Source organism: Eurypyga helias, unplaced genomic scaffold (assembly GCF_000690775.1).
Source record: "Eurypyga helias isolate BGI_N326 unplaced genomic scaffold, ASM69077v1 scaffold32765, whole genome shotgun sequence".
Taxonomy (NCBI): domain Eukaryota; kingdom Metazoa; phylum Chordata; class Aves; order Eurypygiformes; family Eurypygidae; genus Eurypyga; species Eurypyga helias.
Genome location: NW_010251383.1, coordinates 126 through 18,811, shown reverse-complemented (window position 1 = coordinate 18,811; position 18,686 = coordinate 126). Strand labels below are relative to the sequence as shown.

Here is an 18,686-nt window from a genome sequence, read left to right as displayed (position 1 = left end):
ACACACGCCTCAGCAGATAAAATTCGGGTCTTGCTTTAGGAAATAAGCAATGCAAAAGTAATGGGATGCCAACAAAGGCCAGTCAACTTTGGGTTAAATTCCCTCAAATTCTGCAAGCTGGAAGGTCGTTATCCAGACTGAAGGCATTTAGGGGTAAACACTCAGCAACAAACAGGTTTTAATGGCAAACACAGCTCCTGTAACTATGGAGGAGTCGCATCTGAAACTGGAAACAAAGAAAATCTGCCTGTTCTCCAGAACGTTAGGAACTCGTCTCCAAATCTCTGGGAACAAAAGGAAATTTAGGCAGAACCTCTGCTGCAAATGATCTGGCACTAAAACAATAGTCAGTTATCTCCTGCCTGGCACAGAAAAATCACTGCCCAGTCAGATGTCCCGAGGGATTCGACAGACAAGCTCCGATGGATACAGCCACAGCAATTTGCAATGTCGCTGCCTCCTGCTATTCGCTTCCCTCGCTGCCAGAAGCTGCTGCCTGCACGGGAGGGGATGCGGAGTGGGATAAGTACCCGCACACCTCGGTCACCCAAATTACTGCTAGAATAGGAGCTTAAGGCAGCAATTACAGCGGTTTGTACCGGTGCTGGCAAAGCTGTGAGAGCCTCCCCGTCACAGTACCTACTCATTACGGCAAGCCAAGAGGTGAGAGCTGACTAGCGAATTCTGGCAATTTGGAGTGGGGTGATTTAACAGGCTGGGCTCCCCGCAGCCAAAGAAGTAGCGTATCTTCTTAAATCGCTCTCCGTTTCAGATTACATTCATTTGGCACAGGGTGAACTCTGGCAGCTGAAGGGTGGACGACTATGTTCAGCTGCCTGTTTTGGAAGTGGTAACCTCAAGCAGAGGGTCAAGGTAGATAAAAAGGAGAACAGTAACCTCTTATATCGCCCCAGCATGAATCACTGGAGCTAGTGAGTCAAAGCCCTCGGTTATTTTTGCTAGAATCACAATTAGTACTCAGAAAGCACAATTAAGATACATTAGTGTAACAAGCAACCATATGTCAATTGAGCCATCTGAATCGTAGGAGAGCATCTTCTCTGCCTATGCTAACCGCAAGGTAACGATGGCTCAAATCTCCCTCGAGGCTCACGGTACACTAGACTTTCTCAAAAATGAGGCCAGTGAAATATATACAAAAAGCCAGCTGCAGCAGCACAGGCAGAACATGCCCACTTGTTACCCCGTTTAACTTCATCGCATGACTGTGCCCTGAAAGTCAAGCACCGGGGCTAAACCTTGGTAAATGCTCCGAGGGCTGGAAACCCTCTGCCATGGGGACAGGCTGGGAGAGTTGGGGGGTTCAGCCTGGAGAAGGGAAGGCTCCGGGGAGACCTTAGAGCCCCTTCCAGTGCCTGAAGGGGCTACAAGAAAGCTGGGGGGGACTTTTTCCAAGGGCAGGGAGTGACAGGACAAGGGGTAATGGGTTTAAACGGAAATAGGGAGATTGAGATAGGACATCAGGAAGGAATTCTTCCCGCAGAGGGTGGGGAGGCACTGGGACAGGTTGCCCAGAGAAGCTGTGGATGCCCCATCCCTGGAAGTGTCCAAGGCCAGGCTGGATGAGGCTTGGAGCAACCTGGTCTAGTGGAAGGTGTCCCTGCCCGTGGCAGGGGGTGGGACTGGGTGGGGTCTAAGGCCCCTTTGCACCCAAATGGTTCTGTGATTCTGTAATTCTAATTGCTGCGACATTAGCCCTAATGTAGGTATTTTAGAGAATATTAACAATCTTTCAAGAAAACAAAACCACATCGTGTGATAACCACACAAAACATATTTTTCAGGGGTTGCTCTGATCTGACATGTTGAAGAAGAGTGATTTCCAGCTGGATTTTAAAACGCATTATGAACTCAACATATCAAACCAACCACTGCTGAAACTGCCAGTGCTGGGGGCAGGGGGGTTGTTCTTCCTTAGATGGGCTAAGAGGTGTTAAAATGCACACACAGTGATCCAGCCCTAAGCAGTGGTTGTTTAAAACCAGCATCTTCTCTTTCAGCAAAGTCTCTGAAGCAGCAGGATCTATCTGCTGACCGCTTGCGAAAAGATCCATACGGCTTTTGGGAGACTTAAAGGAAATTTCCTCATGCAGAAGGAAACCCTTCGTGGCAGCGGGAAGCATCGTTGCCTGCTCACCAGCTCAGCGGAAGGCACAGCTGATGGCGAAACACAAAAGAACACTTGGCAAAAGCAATCGATGACAAGCCTAAGAAGAGGCAGTCTGACGGTGTCCGCTGGTGTTAGAGCTGCAATTTCTCCACCAGGAATCCAAGGCGGCCGACAGCACTCACTTCTGAAAGTTCTGGGCTTCAACACATGATGCAAGTGGAAAATGAGCCTCTGAAGAGACCACTGACTGACGTGAAGCCGAAGCGCTCTTGGATTACGGATCCCTTCCGGAAACAGTTACTGTGCCTGCTGCACACCCGAACACTGTCACGCAAACACCAGGTACACAAGACACCTGAATCGTGGAACGTAAGGTTCCGGCAATTTTATCCCCTTCTTACTGTGAATTAACGTGATTTCCAAACAGATCAAACACCAGACAGCACCTCATATTGTTAAAATAGTAAAAATCATTGCTGTGCATTTTTAAATACACTGATGAATCACAGAATCATGGAATGGTTTGGGTTGGAAGGGACCTTAAAGATCATACCTGCCATGGGCAGGGACACCTTCCACTAGACCAGGTTGCTCCAAGCCTCATCCAGCCTGGCCTTGGACACTTCCAGGGATGGGGCATCCACAGCTTCTCTGGGCAACCTGTCCCAGTGCCTCCCCCCCCTCTGCGGGAAGAATTCCTTCCTGATGTCCCATCTCCTCCTCCCCCCTTTCAATTTAACCCCGTTACCCCTTGTCCTGTCACTACAGACCCTTGTAAAAAGTCCCCCCCAGCTTCCTTGTAGCCCCTTCAGGTACTGGAAGGTGCAATAAGGGCTCCCCGGAGCCTTCCCTTCTCCAGGCTGAACAAGCCCAACTCTCTCAGCCTTTCAGAGAGAAGCCAGGCTGGATGCTGCAGCCCAAGAAGCTGCACGGGCACGTAGCCTGGGGGCACCTTTCTGACATCTGCCTTTCCCAACACGGGGAAGTTCTCCTTTGGCCTTGCTCGCTAATTAAAAGTCAGATCCTGGCTCAGAGAAGAGGTGCTCAGCCCTCAGAGTTAAGCGGTGAGTCACGGTGGCAGCTAAATATGCCCAGCACCTCTAATGACTCACGGGTCAGGTGAGAGGAGCAAAATGATGGGGAGCAGCAATTCTCATTTGCATGTGTATTTTACACCTTCTTCATTCATTGTCCTCAGGAAAGAGCAAAGGCGGCTGCAATCGGTGATCGAGTCAACGCTTTGGCTTGATGGGAACAACTCCCAGGGGAAGATGTGTTTCTCTAGTGTGCAAAAGTAAAATCAGTCTCACAGCGGGTCTTAGCAGTAATCACAGATCTCCTAAGGAAGTTAAGCTTATCACCAAGTCCACAACCTTGCTTGATGGGCATCCCGACGTGCACTGAAGTCTCCTAAGTGGTGTTCTCAGCAGAGAAAAATTAGAACTTGTCAGTCTTGTTGCACCCTCCCTACAAAACAAAGATCCTCTCCGGCTCTGCAATTCTTTACTCATTCCTTGGCCAACTTATTTCCCAAGTATACCAAAGCACCTTGAGCAAAGACTTCTGTTTGAAGACAGAAGGGCTTGTTCAGCCTGGAGAAGGGAAGGCTCCGGGGAGACCTTATTGCAGCCTTCCAGTGCCTGAAGGGGCTACAGGGAAGCTGGGGGGGACTTTTTACAAGGGCAGGGAGTGACAGGACAAGGGGTAATGGGGTTAAATTGAAAGTGGGGAGATTTAGACTGGACATCAGGAAGAAATTCTTCCCAGAGAGGGTGGGGAGGGACTGGGACAGGTTGCCCAGAGAAGCTGTGGATGCCCTATCCCTGGAAGTGTCCAAGGCCAGGCTGGATGAGGCTTGGAGCACCCTGGTCGAGTGGAAGGTGTCCCTGCCCATGGCAGGGGGTTGGAACTGGATGATCTTTAAGGTCCCTTCCAACCCAAACCATTCTATGATTCTGTGAGTCTAAAAAGCGTTGATTACCTGAATATGGAGGTGCTACAGAAATATTAAGCACCAGCAGCACTTTCTTAGGGAATTAATTTCCTTCCACCAGTTGCAAAAGGGTCGCTATGAAAGCCTAGCCGCTTCCCTGTTTATGTTTTTTAAAAATCACACTTTTGGTTGGAGAGTTCCCCTATGTAAATACTTCTACACTTGTTCTTTTCATGCATCCACAAAACTCAAAATCTTAACTCACTTCAGGTCCACTCACACAAAAAGGGTCTCCTACCGCTTTATAAACAGAGGTATAAAGGGAGTTTTTTGCACCCTCCAAGTTAGCTGCCCAGTTTAACCGGAAGCAGTTTAAAGCAGCAACCTAGCTTAGATGCTCTCAGCCATCCCACGAAGATCCTGCTCTCTCCACTGACTATAAAGGCAGTTTCAGGTGTATTTATTCAGCAGCAGCTAGCTAGAACAGTACTCCACCTCCCCAAGGCAGTTCAGTCCCACATCATTTCTGGGTTTGCAGCCCTGAGACCTACCGTGGGGCCAGATTCACCGTAAGACTCTGAAACTGTAAGAAAGTCAGAAGCCAACTCAGAACATTGGCTGGAGCCCAAGGGCCAACATAGTTTGAGGACTTACTCCCCGGTCAGAATTGGAGAGGCGGTTGCTGGTGAGGAACACTAAATACCTCCGTGGCAGGCTACGGTCAGCCTGTACTGGTTGAAACTGCACAATCACATCCTTTTTATCAGATTAACTGGGACCAGAAGATGCAGTGGGCTGATCAAGACAAAGTATTCTAGGAAGAAAATTTAGAATTATGGCAAGAGGAGGATGGCAGATTGATGAGCCCTTCAGTGACGCACAGTTCAGACTGTATAGCTCAGCACAGCACTGTCACTGGAAAGACAGCATTGGAGAAAGAAGCATGGCTCAGGTTTAGGACAAAACAAAGAAATAACTGGACAAAAGGGGAAAAAACGTGTTCGCAATGAGGTGGACTGAAGCAGGCTTCAGATAGGTGCTGCACTGGTTTAATGCTGAGATAACCTTTTTAAGAAGCATCTTGGCTGAGGGTCTTTTTCCCCATTAGGGAATCACTGTACAAAATCTTAAATTAACTCATGATTTGCACAAGGAGGAAAAATGTCAAGGTTACCATAATCACACTCAAAGTAAGGAGCGAGGGAGACCAGCTCTCAGGTTACCACCCACCGCATGTGCCCACGATACAAACCAAGTAAAACATGGAGCACTGGGACAGGTTGCCCAGAGAAGCTGTGGATGCCCCATCCCTGGGAGTGTCCAAGGCCAGGCTGGATGAGGCTTGGAGCAACCTGGTCTAGTGGAAGGTGTCCCTGCCCATGGCAGGGGATTGGAACTAGATGATCTTTAAGGTCCCTTCCAACCCAAACCATTCTGTGATTCTGTGATGGTCAGCGTTCCCCATGTAGCGTGGTCTGTGTAGGTGGAAGCAGCAAGGGAGAAGGGCTGAATCCTCATGCACAGACAAATAAATTCAACCTTGACTGTTTATTCCAAGTGTCGCTGACCATCTCAAAACATTACTGCAGTGACACAGTACAAGAAAATGCAAGAAGCACAAAAAGTAAAAGGACTGATTCATCTTGAACCCAATTTTCTCCACTCTAGAACATTTAGGCAGCGCAACTTGACTGACTCCCACATACCTCCATTTACTAAGCATTTAACATGAGTTTTACATTAAAAATATTTCTCTAGCTGCTGGGAAAAAAAACCCACAAATAGTTAGTGCAGGTTTTTTCACCCTGCTGGATCTGCGTGCTTGCGAGGCATTACAATAATTTCAGAGTCACTTCATTTTTCCACGCACTGAAAATTATTTGATCACACTGTCTGTGTCATGACTACGTTCCTCAACCTGCACAGCGAAGGCCAGGCTACTTGAAAAGCAATTTTAGGTACAATAAAATTAGCTAGATGCCCGCAGCAGCAAAGATCATATGGAATAACCGCATCCTGAACCACCTGACGTGGTTAATTTAAACAGACAACCCGTAAAATCCTCCCTCTCCTGTTAATGAGCTGTGTCCTTCAGTGCTCACAACCAGGACACCAGAGCAAAAGAAAAGCAGTTATTTTCCCAAGCAGTCTGTGATTTTATCTCGATAAAACCCACTTGGAAAGAGCAGCGTAGGACTTTTTGTCTGGTCTTTGAATGGTAAGAGAAAAAAAAAACCCAAAAAAACCCAGCAGAAGGGTTTGCTGCCCTCCAGAGGGGAACCGGATGGAATTACAGCTTTAAAATCCGAAGGAAGACATGGAGCTGGACAAGGGCTGGTCCTACTCAGTTTTAAAACCCTTCCTTTAGTAGATAAGGGTATCAAGAAAAATCCACTGCACTGAACGACGACAAGGTAGCAAAGTAAAACTGCCAGTAGGGATGCTCACCGAGATTTAAGAGCTCCAAAATGTCAAATCATTCTCATTTTTCTTCGTTTTATACCACAAAATGCAGCGGAAAGTTACGTATTTAACGAGCCAACACACAAGTAAATTAATCAACCTCTGATTTTCCGTTCATCAACTGTACAATGAGAAGAATCTCCCCGTCGCACTGAAATACTGCAAGGGTAACTGCGTTTGAGACTGCAAGGGGCTCGGTGCTCCTGAGCACTGACGCTCTCGGGGGTGAGTCATCCCTTACGGGAGCTGACGTCTGGCCTCCCTCCAAGCCAGGATCAGTTCCCCTTCCCAGCTAAAGGAAATAAATCCCACGGCAATGTGATTCGTCACAACTCCAAACCAAGGTGATGAGGCATAAAAGGCAGAAGTCCAGATGGAACGCCGAAAAATTAGAAGCAGCGTAGCATTTCATTTGACAGGACAAGGGGTAATGGGTTTAAATTGAAAGTGGGGAGGTTTAGATTAGATATCAGGAAGAAGTTCTTCATGGAGAGGGTGGTGAAGCACTGGGACAGGTTGCCCAGAGAAGCTGTGGATGCCCCATCCCTGGGAGTGCCCAAGGCCAGGCTGGATGAGGCTTGGAGCAACCTGGTCTAGTGGAAGGTGTCCCTGCCCATGGCAGGGGGGGTGAAACTGGATGATCTTTAAGGTCCCTTCCAACCCAAACCGTTCTATGATTCTATGATTTCCTCCAAGACAGATTAGATGAACCACAGTCCGACCTTCTGCTGATGCTACGGAGCAACGCTGCGGGATGAGCTCTAAATATCCCGTGTCTAACTACATATTTGGATGAACATTTAAAAAAAAAAAAAAAAAAAAAAAAAAGAGTCCTGAATTTTTGTCTTCAGTATTTTCACTTCTTAACACCAGTTAAAGGCCACTTTTAAACAGTTACACAAAGGAAAACCAAGACACTTACTTGATGGCCTCTGCTACGTTATTGGAAGTGTGACCCGATAAGGCATCGTGAAGGTTTCGGATGAAGTAATCTCTGTAGTCTTCAGGCAGGGACATGAATGTTCCACCCATGACAATGAACTCTACTTTATCCACGCTGTGGCCCAACTGCTTCAGCTGTGAATTAAAAGCATCGGGAAAAAATTCCTGATCAGGGACTTATCTAAAGGACTTTTCTGAAAACCCTGCTCCTACACTGCATTTCCTCCTTCAATTGTCTCATCTTTTACAAATGACAAATCATTAATACTTTTGTATAGATTTCTTACAATCCACCCTCCCAAAAAACCCTCAAAAGTGATTTTTCTACTCCAAGAACACAGCACAGATATCGAGCCCAGAGTAACAGGTTTTCTTGGCAAAGCAGCATCTTGCCGATGGAGTCACACTCGTTCCGGTTTGAAGGTAGCTTAAGTATGGCCAGCAGGAAAAGTTTCCTTGTGTCTGTCTCAATCCATGTAGAACCAATTTGCCTTAAAAACTTGTAGGAGAAAAGGACCAGACTGAATCTTTGGAGAATCCCCCCCGTGGAGGTTGGAACTAGATGATCTTTAAAGTCCCTTCCAAACCATTCTGTGATTCTATGATTTTCCAATGGATTTGGATCCATGTAGAATTTTCCAATGGATTTGGAGATAAACAGTAATCCAATCAAAGCAAAACAGGATTGAGAAACTCTTCAGCTCATCTAACTCCCCAGTGAAGACCCCACAAATGAAATCGTTTTGGTAGGAAAGCCACTTCTTCCATGCTAAATTCTCCATGTAAGTCATTACCAAGAACAAGGAACCACCACAAAAAATTCAATACAATTTTGTTGCAATAGGGTCTCCTATCAGTAATCAGATATTGTTCAGAACAGAGGAGATCTTAAGAGGTTCAAAACATGTCATTTACCTAATCGAAATGACAATTAAAAGTTTAAAAATAATTAATCTATGGGGATCAAGCCAGACTGACATAGAATAATAGAATCATGAAAGTCGAGGTTGGCAGGGACTCCAGAGGGCATCTAGCCCAGTCTCTCTCCTCCAAGCAGCATCAGCTACAGCAGTTTGTTCAGAGCTCTGAGTATCTTGCAGGATGGAGACTTCCCAGAGAGGGTGGGGAGCACTGGCACAGGTTGCCCAGAGAAGCTGTGGATGCCCCATCCCTGGAAGTGTCCAAGGCCAGGCTGGATGAGGCTTGGAGCAACCTGGTCTAGTGGAAGGTGTCCCTGCCCATGGCAGGGGGTGGCACTGGGTGGGCTTTAAGGTCCCTGTCAACCCAAACCATTCTGGGATTTCATGAGACTGCACCACCTGTCTGGGGAATGTGCTCGGTCACCCTCACAATTAAAAACTGTTCCCTGATATTCAGATGGAATTTCTGACATTTCAATTTGTGCCCACTGAGTCCTGTCCTGTTCTGTCACTGGGCACCACCGAGAAGAGCCTGGCTCCATCTTCTCTACAGCCTCCCACCAGCTATTTATACACATTGCTAAGATCCCCCCAGGCCTTCTCTTCTCCAGCCGAAACAGCCTGGATGCGCTCAGCAGCTCTTCACATGCTTCAGTCCCTTCAACATCTTAGAGGCCTTTTGCCAGACCTGATCTGGGCACAGTTCTTCAGGCGGAGTCTCAGTAGGGCTGAAGCGAGAAAAGGATCTCCTTCCTTGACATGCTGGCAAGACTCTTAATGCAGCACAGGAGGCTGACGGTCACCTTTGCCTCAACGGCACTACGCTCCTTTTGGTGAACTCGGTGTCCACTGGGTCCTTGTCTGACAAGCTGCTTCCCCGCTCAAACCCCAGTATGTACTGGTGCCTGGAGTCGTCCCTCCCCAGGAGCAGGACTTGGCATTTCCCCTTGTTGAACTTCAAGAGGTTCCTGCCAGCCCGTTTCTCCAGCCTGCCCAGGTCTCTCTGAACGGCAGCATGATCCTCTGGTGTATCATCCACTCCTCCCAGTTCCGTATCACCTACAGACGTGCCGACAGCATGCTCTGTCCCAACATCCAGGTCACTGACAGCACGGTTAAACACTACTGGCTCCAGGACTGAGAGTTTGGTTGTACCACTAGAGACTGGTCTCCAACTGGACTTGGTGCTGCTGATCACAACCCTTTCAGCCCACCAGTTCAGGCAATTAAAAGCATTATCGTTATTGTAATCACAATCACATCGCATTCCCCTTTCACTGTAAAACTGTACCTGTTCCACTCTGTGTCTTGTCTGGAGGTAAGGGTCATACCTAGCCCGAATGGCCCTCATAGAAGTTGGCTAAAAAACACAAGAAGATTCATTTTGTGAACTTTTTTAGAAAAAAACATAGTGAAAAACAATAAAAGACAATGTTTAGCACCAAAATGCTGAAGTCTTCAAATCCTGATGGGACCCTGTAGTCTTCAAACTCGCAACAAAAAATCCAACCAACCAAAAATTTAAATTTGGCTCTTTAACACATCTTCTTATCCTTAGACAGTAACATAACATAAAGAGAATGACCCAATTTTTCATGTTTTTAGGGCATTTAGGGCAGGATGCATAAAGAAGCAGATACGGAATCTGCTCATTTTGCTTTTTCTTCGCTGTCACAACAGTTCTCCAAGAAATGGCCTCTAGAACTCAACCTAAACTTCAAATATTCTTTCCTCTAAACATATTCTTTCACTTGAAATCCCTAATAACTTACTTTTTATATTACTAGCTGATGTAAGCCTATTAATAATACTCTAAGAGAAGGTTTTCAAGTATCTTGTGCATCCTGGGTTTATTTGGTATTTCATAGCTGCTATATTAAAAGCTCTAGAGGATGAGGACTCTTTAAATCATGCAGAACTCCCACATGCTGTTAGTATTAAACAAATGAACACAACATACCCAAACAACATGAACTATAAAGCAATATAAATATACACAGGATTTTCCTACTTTGCACTAATGGGACAAGTTTGAAACTACTGAAAAATGGTTAACAGACAAAATCCATACTAAAAGGATGCTGAATCACTGTTTACCAAATTAATCCCATTTGTATTTTACCTCATTTTACTATTTTGTATCTGTACAATAGCTACAAGCTCTTTTCGGAAAAATCAGTCACAATAATTCAGTCACAAAAAGATCTTCTGCTATTAAACTTCCAGCAGATGACAGCAAAGTGTTATTTTGGTTATATATATTTAGTGAGCTAGCACTGCAGATAGAATCACAGAGTCATGGAACAGTTTGGGTGGGAAAGGACCTCAAAGCTCACCCAGTCCCACCCCCTGCCATGGGCAGGGACACCTTCCACTAGACCAGGTTGCTCCAAGCCTCATCCAGCCTGGCCTTGGACACTTCCAGGGATGGGGCATATAGATACAGCACGTAAGGGAACAGATGTCATTTCAGAGGACCTAACGGGTAAATAATGGTCTTTTTTCCAAAGCTTGACCTTTGTGGATCCACAGGGTCCTGTAGACTGGACAGAACTGAAAGCAGGTCCAGTTAGGAGAGGATGCTCAGGGGCTGTGTCCAGTCAATGACTATTTTATAGGACAGAAATCCCAAAACCTCTCTGCATCCCTAACTCAAGTGTTTGATGACTGTCACGTCAAAATAGCCTTTTCTTACATTAAAGCACAATTTCCAATATTCCCACTCATGTCTGTTGCCTCTCATTTTCCCACTGGGCAGCACTGAAAAGGAGTCTGGCTCTGCCCGCTGTGTACCTTTCCCTTAAACCCACATGGAGCCACAGATAAAACTCTCTGTTCCTGCGGGACTGTTTAGTTAGGATGTTGATGCGGATTGATGACTGCTGTAGGAATCACCGCTAGCATTGATTTCAACTCGCTGCATGCAGCAGTGTCCCAGGGGAGAGAGCAAAGTCACCTCCAACTGCTCTTACTCTCTCATCGCCTTCCACAGCTGGAGATGCACAGTAACAGCAGCTCCCACAGCAGCACGTCACGGGGTGCAGCCATGACGCGGCACTCGCCCCGCTCAGAATCACACGCTGCTCGCTCTGCTTGACAGCACATTACACGTGTAACAGCAGGAACAGCAGCGAGGTGAGGAGAGAGCAACAACTGCTACAATAATTAAGGTTAAGAAGGACCAGGGCAGGGATCGTCCCCCTGTGCTGGGCACTGGGGAGGCTGCACCTCGAATCCCGGGGTCAGTTTGGGCCCCTCATGGCAAGAAAGACCCTGAGGGGCTGGAGCGTGTGCGGAGAAGGGAACGGAGCTGGGGAAGGGGCTGGAGCACAATTCCTGTGAGGAGCGGCTGAGGGAGCTGGGGGGTTCAGCCTGGAGAAGAGGAGGCTCAGGGAGACCTTATCGCTCACTCCAGCTCCCTGAAAGGGGGGTGCAGAGAGGGGGGTCGGTCGCTTCTCCCAAGGGACAAGGGATGGGACAAGAGGAAACGGCCTCAAGTTGTGCCAGGGGAGGTTTAGGTTGGATATTGGGGAAATTCCTTCCCGGAAAGGGCTGTCAGGGTTGGAAGGGGCTGCCCAGGGCGGGGGGAGTCCCCACCCCGGGAGGGGTTTCAGAGCCGTGTGGCTGTGGGGCTCAGGGACATGGTTAGTGGGGGCTGGGCAGTGCTGGGGTAACAGTTGGGCTTGATGATCTTAAAGGTCTTTTCCAACTCAAACAATTCCATGATTCTTAAGATTTTCCAGTCCTGTAGTTGAGCTGCTTTAGGTCGCACAGCTTATGAAGGCTGCTTTTTTAATTTTTGCAATACGGGTGAGTTTGCAAAACCAAAGAGCAGCCTAAGCCACGTTTACATGTTTACAGGCAACGCGTTACAGCAGACAGAGTTTAATACCTCATATCCGGTGTAAGACTGTGTTGAATATTCAAAATCAGAATCAGGTCCACCTGGGCAGTATCTGCAAACATTAAAAGACAGACAACAGGCATCAAACTCTTACAATCGCAATGACTTCATCTGTCTGGGGTTAAGGGTACACAAGAGGGTACAGGCTGAGCGAACGCTGCTCTAAGCACCCCACCTCCCACCAGAAACACGGGGGAATACAAATTCCAGACAGCCTGACCACAGCAACATGCCAACCGCTCTCCTGGCATTCGGGAGTTCTCAGACAGGTGAAAACAAACCCACAGAAGGAATGCCTTAGCAGCTCAAGCACTTAATGCTGCTCTACAGCTTCCAGACTAAAGCTGCCTCGTGCCTGGTCAGCTCAAAGCATGGGGTGAATGAACAAATTCCAGTGTTTCTTCACCACCCGCTGTAAATACAGGCACAGAGCCAAATGCACGTGCTGGAGAGAGCGATTGTGTGATACCCAGTAACAGAGAGGAACTGTGTGTGCTTACAAATGCCAAGTACAGAGTGCAAAACCGCTGTTTCGTGTTAATGAGAACGGGATGTCAAAGAACAGTTCAGACCTGTCAAATGGCTGCATCCGCAAAAAACAACTTGGTAAGACTCAGGAGAAGCAAAATGTACTGTGAAGATATTTCTGGAACATGATGTTATTTTAGGGAGCTGCCATACAGTTTGGGAGCGATAGTTCATAGAATCCCAGATCGGTTTGGGTTGGAAGAGATGCCGAGGCCCACCCCAGTCCCACCCCCTGCCATGGGCAGGGACACCTTCCAATAGACCAGGTTGCTCCAAGCCTCATCCAGCCTGGCCTTGGACACTTCCAGGGATGGGCCATCCACAGCTTCTCTGGGCAACCTGTCCCAGTGCTCCCCACCCTCTCCAGGAAGAATTTCTTCCTGATGTCCCATCTCAATCTCTCTCTTCCCATTTAAACCCGTTACCCCTTGTCCTGCCACTACAGGAAGTTCCCCTCCAGCTTACTTGTAGGTCCCAAATAGTTAAGCACAGATCATTAGATTTTAAAAAGTAATTTGCAGTCACAAGCAATTTCATTTTCCACCACTCTAACAAAAACACTGTCTCATTCCATGTAAAATATGACTGCTGTTTGGCATGGAAAGATGCAAAATAGAGACATCCTGTTACACAACCTGCATTTCTTTTCCAGAACTTTATAGAATGGGAATATCTTGATGGTGAGAAAGCTCATTTACATTTGTTTTCTGAACTTAGGAACATGCTGTGTAATGAAAACAGCGTTATATGACTGCTTCAGAAGAACACAGTCCCTCTACTCGTGGTATTAAACAACACCTTCCGCATCGAGAGGCTTGTCTGAAACTCTTATTCTGCAACACAGCAGAGTTGGAGCTATCACAGCGCGACTGCCAGCCAGGAGAGGAACAGCGCACGGCCATAGTAATTAAAAGGAATATAAATGCCTTCTGGATGGTGCTCGGCTTTCTTTAGAGGCCTGTGGGATTAACGACCGACCTACAGTCATTCTGTGCTCAAAGATGACCTGAGACAGGAGGGTTGACGACTCCACGTTAGCTGCAGGCAGTGAGCACCTCCGACAGACGCGGTAATAGAGCCGTCAGTGTTTTGTTACTTGCGGCGCGGATCTCAAAGGCACAGGCTAAGATAATGCCACCTCTATCAAATCAGACACGTTCAGTTCACAGCATAATTGATTAGTTTCCTCACTGCCTGCCCTGCAAACTCAGCCAGAGTCATCTGTCACCATTATAAAATTAATTACCAAATTACTGTGGCCAAATTAATTCACTGGCAAAAGTTGTGCAATCCCACTGAAGACATTTCAGATATGTAATTACCTGGAACATCTCTGACAGAGTAACTGCTCAGGGGAAAAACAAGAGTGGAGCCAGCACACTCGGTGTTAGGCAGCTGGTAGTGAAATACTCGGATGCCTCGGGAGTGACAAGGCGGGAAAGAAAAGCTACGTTTTGCAAGAGATGGACTGATATGGTTGGAATAAAAAAAGCAGATGATATTTCGGGTGCACAGACTCTTAAAGGTAACATACTTCAAGGTAAACCCATCTTGGGTTTTGTTATAGAATCACAGAACGGTTTGGGGTTGGAGGGACCTGAAAGATCATCCAGTTCCAACCCCCCTGCCATGGGCAGGGACACCTTCCACTAGACCAGGTTGCTCCAAGCCTCATCCAGCCTGGCCTTGGACACTTCCAGGGATGGGGCATCCACAGCTTCTCTGGGCAACCTATCCCAGTGCCTCCCCACCCTCTACAGGAAGAATTCCTTCCCGATATCCAATCTAACCCTCCCCACTTTCAATTTAAACCCATTACCCCTTGTCCGGTCACTCCCTGCCCTTGTAAAAAGCCCCCCCCAGCTTCCTTGTAGCCCCTTCAGGTCTTGGAAGGCTGCAATAAGGTCCCCCCAGAGACTTTATTTTTTTCTCAATTACAATACAATTCAGAAGTTATTCCCGCAACTCTTGGCAGCCAGAGGCCTTCCCAGCCATCTGTGCTCTCGTTCTGCTCCAGAGCCAGACTGTTGCACCCAGCGAGGCTTTGCAGACACCACCTGCACCTCCTCAGGTGGGTCTCAGTTCAGCAGTTCTCAAATTTTCAGACTGAGCCCCGTTTCCTTTCTGTAACAGTCTTCTCCAACCTACCCATGGCAGGGGGGTTGGAACTAGACGATCTTTAAGGTCCCTTCCAACCCAAACCGTTCCGTGACAGCCTGCCTACATACCCAGCCCTATGCACAACACACCTGCACACCCTGACGAGGTAATACAACTTACATTCCATCCTTAATGTAATACCCTGGTCACTACATTCAGGAAAGCAGGATTATACTACAGGTGAGCAGGCTCTGGCCCATAAAAGAAAGAGGTGTGCTGCATGAAGAGAAACTGAAGAGTATGGGTTTTTAAGTGTAACGTGCAGGTATCAGCACTCTGCAACTCCGAGCTCGTGCAGCAAGGATGCTTGTCCCAACACAGTGCTACTGCAATACCAAATGTAAACAGAACAACAGCCCCCTTGGCGACTGCAACACCAGATTTATAGGGACAGAGTGGAAAACAGTCCCCGTAGGTCATCCGAGCCGTCATACTTACACACATATGTTGCCTGTGAAGTTAATGTGTGGGCACCTGTGCGGTTTACACATCACAGCCACCACAGCAATCTGTAGGAAGCAAAGTCAGAGAGGAGAAAAATTGCAGTAATTGCTTTGATGTTACTAAAAATAAAGTGCATCTTGGAAGGCTACGTACACACGTGCATCTGCGAGAGACTATTTAAAGATGTTTTCTGCTTAGTCTGCCACCTGGAGTATCTGTGCGTTAACTCTTGGGGGAGATACCAAATATAGCAAGAAACAGGAATCTTATCATTTAAGATGTTCACAATTCAAAATAATCTATTATAAAGAATCAGGTGTCTTACGCCAAATCTGATTAATCACCCTGGTGAAAAGATACAGGTGGACATTCAGGCATTCCCTGGGAGCATCAGGGCAGGGATCGTCCCCCTGTGCTGGGCACTGGGGAGGCTGCACCTCGAATCCCAGGGTCAGTTTGGGCCCCTCATGGCAAGAAAGACCCTGAGGGGCTGGAGCGTGTGCGGAGAAGGGAACGGAGCTGGGGAAGGGGCTGGAGCACAATTCCTGTGAGGAGCGGCTGAGGGGGCTGGGGGGTTCAGCCTGGAGAAGAGGAGGCTCAGGGAGACCTTATCACTCCCTACAGCTCCCTGAAAGGGGGGTGCAGAGAGGGGGGTCGGTCTCTTCTCCCAAGGGACAAGCGATGGGACAAGAGGAAATGGCCTCAAGTTGTGCCAGGGGAGGTTTAGGATGGATATCAGGGAAATCCCTTCCCGGAAAGGGCTGTCAGGGTTGGAAGGGGCTGCCCAGGGAGGGGGGAATCACCACACCGGGAGGTGTTTCAGAGCTGTGTGGGTGTGGGGCTCAGGGACATGGTTAGTGGGGGGCTGGGCAGTGCTGGGGTAACGGTTGGACTGGATGGGCTGTAGGGTCTTTTCCAACCTAAAGATTCTGCGTTTCTAACACAATCTAAAAGGGCAAGGTGAGAGTGTGCCACCAACCATATCAAACACCACCTGGAAGATGAAAACAGGAGAGAGATGAAAAGAACAAAGAGATATAAACCAAAGATGGTAAAACCAGCTTCCTCCCTCCACCTAACTGAGCAAAGCCCTTGTTTCCCAGGCAGATCTCAGGCAGCTTTTCACACACTAAACGCAAGCACAGTGTAAGATGCCATGTTCTCTTTTGAAAAGGACCAGAGAGAAGAAGAGACAGACACACCAGGATTTTCTACTGTCCACTAATTTTGGGGCAAGCAACTTTGAACGCCTCATTTCCAGCTTTTAGTAACCCTGGTATGAGTAAGAGTTTAATGAAATATTTTATAGCCAAAAAGAAGAAATTAAAGAAATTTAGGGGTTTTTAGGGTGGGTTTTTTGTGTGGTTTTGTTTGGTTTTTTTTTTTTTTTTAAGGTTATAAAATTTTAACACTTCCTGGGATTTTGGTTTATGCTTTGTTTGGATGTTTTCTGTTAACCTGATTTTAGGCACACTCCATATAGCGTAGGGAAGTTTAAAAACATACAGCTGAATGTTATCTCCACCTCTCGTCCTGCTTTCAGCCTGAACTACTGACCTAGAGCGCACATATCATGAAGCTTCTGGACATCCAGTGTCCTGGTCTCTGAAAATAACCCAATATAATTTATTGATGATAGCAGGGGGGATGATGGTGGATGAAGAGGATGATGTACATTACCCCACTAGCAGTTCTGATAGGCTTGGCCTTCAGCTTTGGCACCAGCACCTTGCGGTACTGAGGTGGAACAGCAGCGATGATGTCAACCAAACGTGGCTGCGCCGCAAGTCCGTACTTCGCTGATGTCTTGGTTTTCAGCCTGAAAGCACAAATGCCTCAAATTGACCATTCCAGTCAGATTTGCGTACACTGCTACTGCATTACAAGGAGATCTAGGCAGGTTATCACAGAATTCCAGGATGGTTTGGGTTGGAAGGGACCTTAAAGTCCCCCAGTGCCACCCCCTGCCATGGGCAGGGACACCTTCCACTAGACCAGGTTGCTCCAAGCCTCATCCAGCCTGGCCTTGGACACTCCCAGGGATGGGGCATCCACAGCTTCTCTGGGCAACCTGTCCCAGGGCCTCCCCACCCTCTGCAAAAAGAATTTCTTCCTGATGTCCCACCTCCATCTCCCTCTTTCCATTTAAACCCATTACCTCTTCTCCTGTCACTACAGGTTCTCCCACTTTGCCTTTCCAGGTAACTTATTTAAAGAGTGTACAGTTATTCCCTATAACAGCTGCACTGCGTATTAAGATACAGAAAATAAATTCCAAATAAAGTTGATGTGCAGCCACTGTCAATGTTTTTAGTTTCTGTATATTCTTCTTCTAGACAGGGTTTTATCAAAACACTGTCAAGGCTGCCCACAGACTCTGCTCATCAATTTTCAGTGACCGAATTCTTTTCATAAGTCTTCCACGCAATTAACCCCTACATACAGTCTGCAGTTACTTCACATTCACGTCACTAATTTCCAGCATCAGCAAAAAGTTTGCTATTATGTCATCTCAATGAAATGGAAACAGTGGGAGAAATCCACGTTTTATTATTCCATATATGTAAAGAAGGAAGATCTTTCTGTAAACAACCACTTCATTTATAACATACTGCTAAGAAAATTTGATTTAAAGCTTATCCGTAAATTAATCTCTCCTTTCCCTGATGGAACTGACTTTGGGGCTACTGGAGGAAGAACACAGGTGCAAACACGAAAAGGCAAGTTTGTTATGAGTTTTTCACCAATACAACCCATTTTTGTACTCCTGAGCGTTGCCAACGATGCAGCAAATCACCCCGGAATTCACAAATCTTGGTGGCATTTTTTTAATGAGGAGAAATGGCAGTAGCCCCTGACTGTAAGACGTTTCAAAATAAAGCCTGAACGTGGGAGGTTGGACAGGGCACTGTTGGACCATCCCAGCGTGACTTACTTGTTCAGATTCACATCTTTTCCTTCCTCATGAGCCTCAATTAATTGCTTGATGATGTCAGCTATCGTCATCATCATCAGCTCAGCGCGGCTGAGCTCCCCTGAAAGAAGAACAAACCAGCACATGACGGGTACAGCCACCGCTTTCTCATCGCTTGTGACAACCGGGCCGCGGCTGCTCGGCGGTCCCTTTTCAGGGTTTCCTGCAGCGGGAATTCAACCACTGCGCCCCGTAACACACGGACAAGGCCGCGGAAGGCGGCAAATCCCAGCCCCACAGTCCCTCCTTCTCCCCCAGCATTCCCAGGGCCGGGGGGGGTAGGAAAG

General features: G+C 47.3%; 1 protein-coding gene across 1 annotated transcript; it reads right to left on the bottom strand.

The window, feature by feature from the left end:
• Window positions 1-7,449: 7,449 nt before the first annotated feature.
• ELP3 (elongator acetyltransferase complex subunit 3) lies at window positions 7,450-18,460 on the bottom strand (the record flags this gene model as incomplete). Its single annotated transcript, XM_010152017.1, has 6 exons — window positions 7,450-7,604; window positions 9,681-9,749; window positions 12,282-12,345; window positions 15,420-15,490; window positions 17,106-17,244; window positions 18,361-18,460. Coding segments are annotated over 6 exons (598 nt in total), but the record flags the coding sequence as incomplete, so codon positions are not given.
• Window positions 18,461-18,686: the final 226 nt, after the last annotated feature.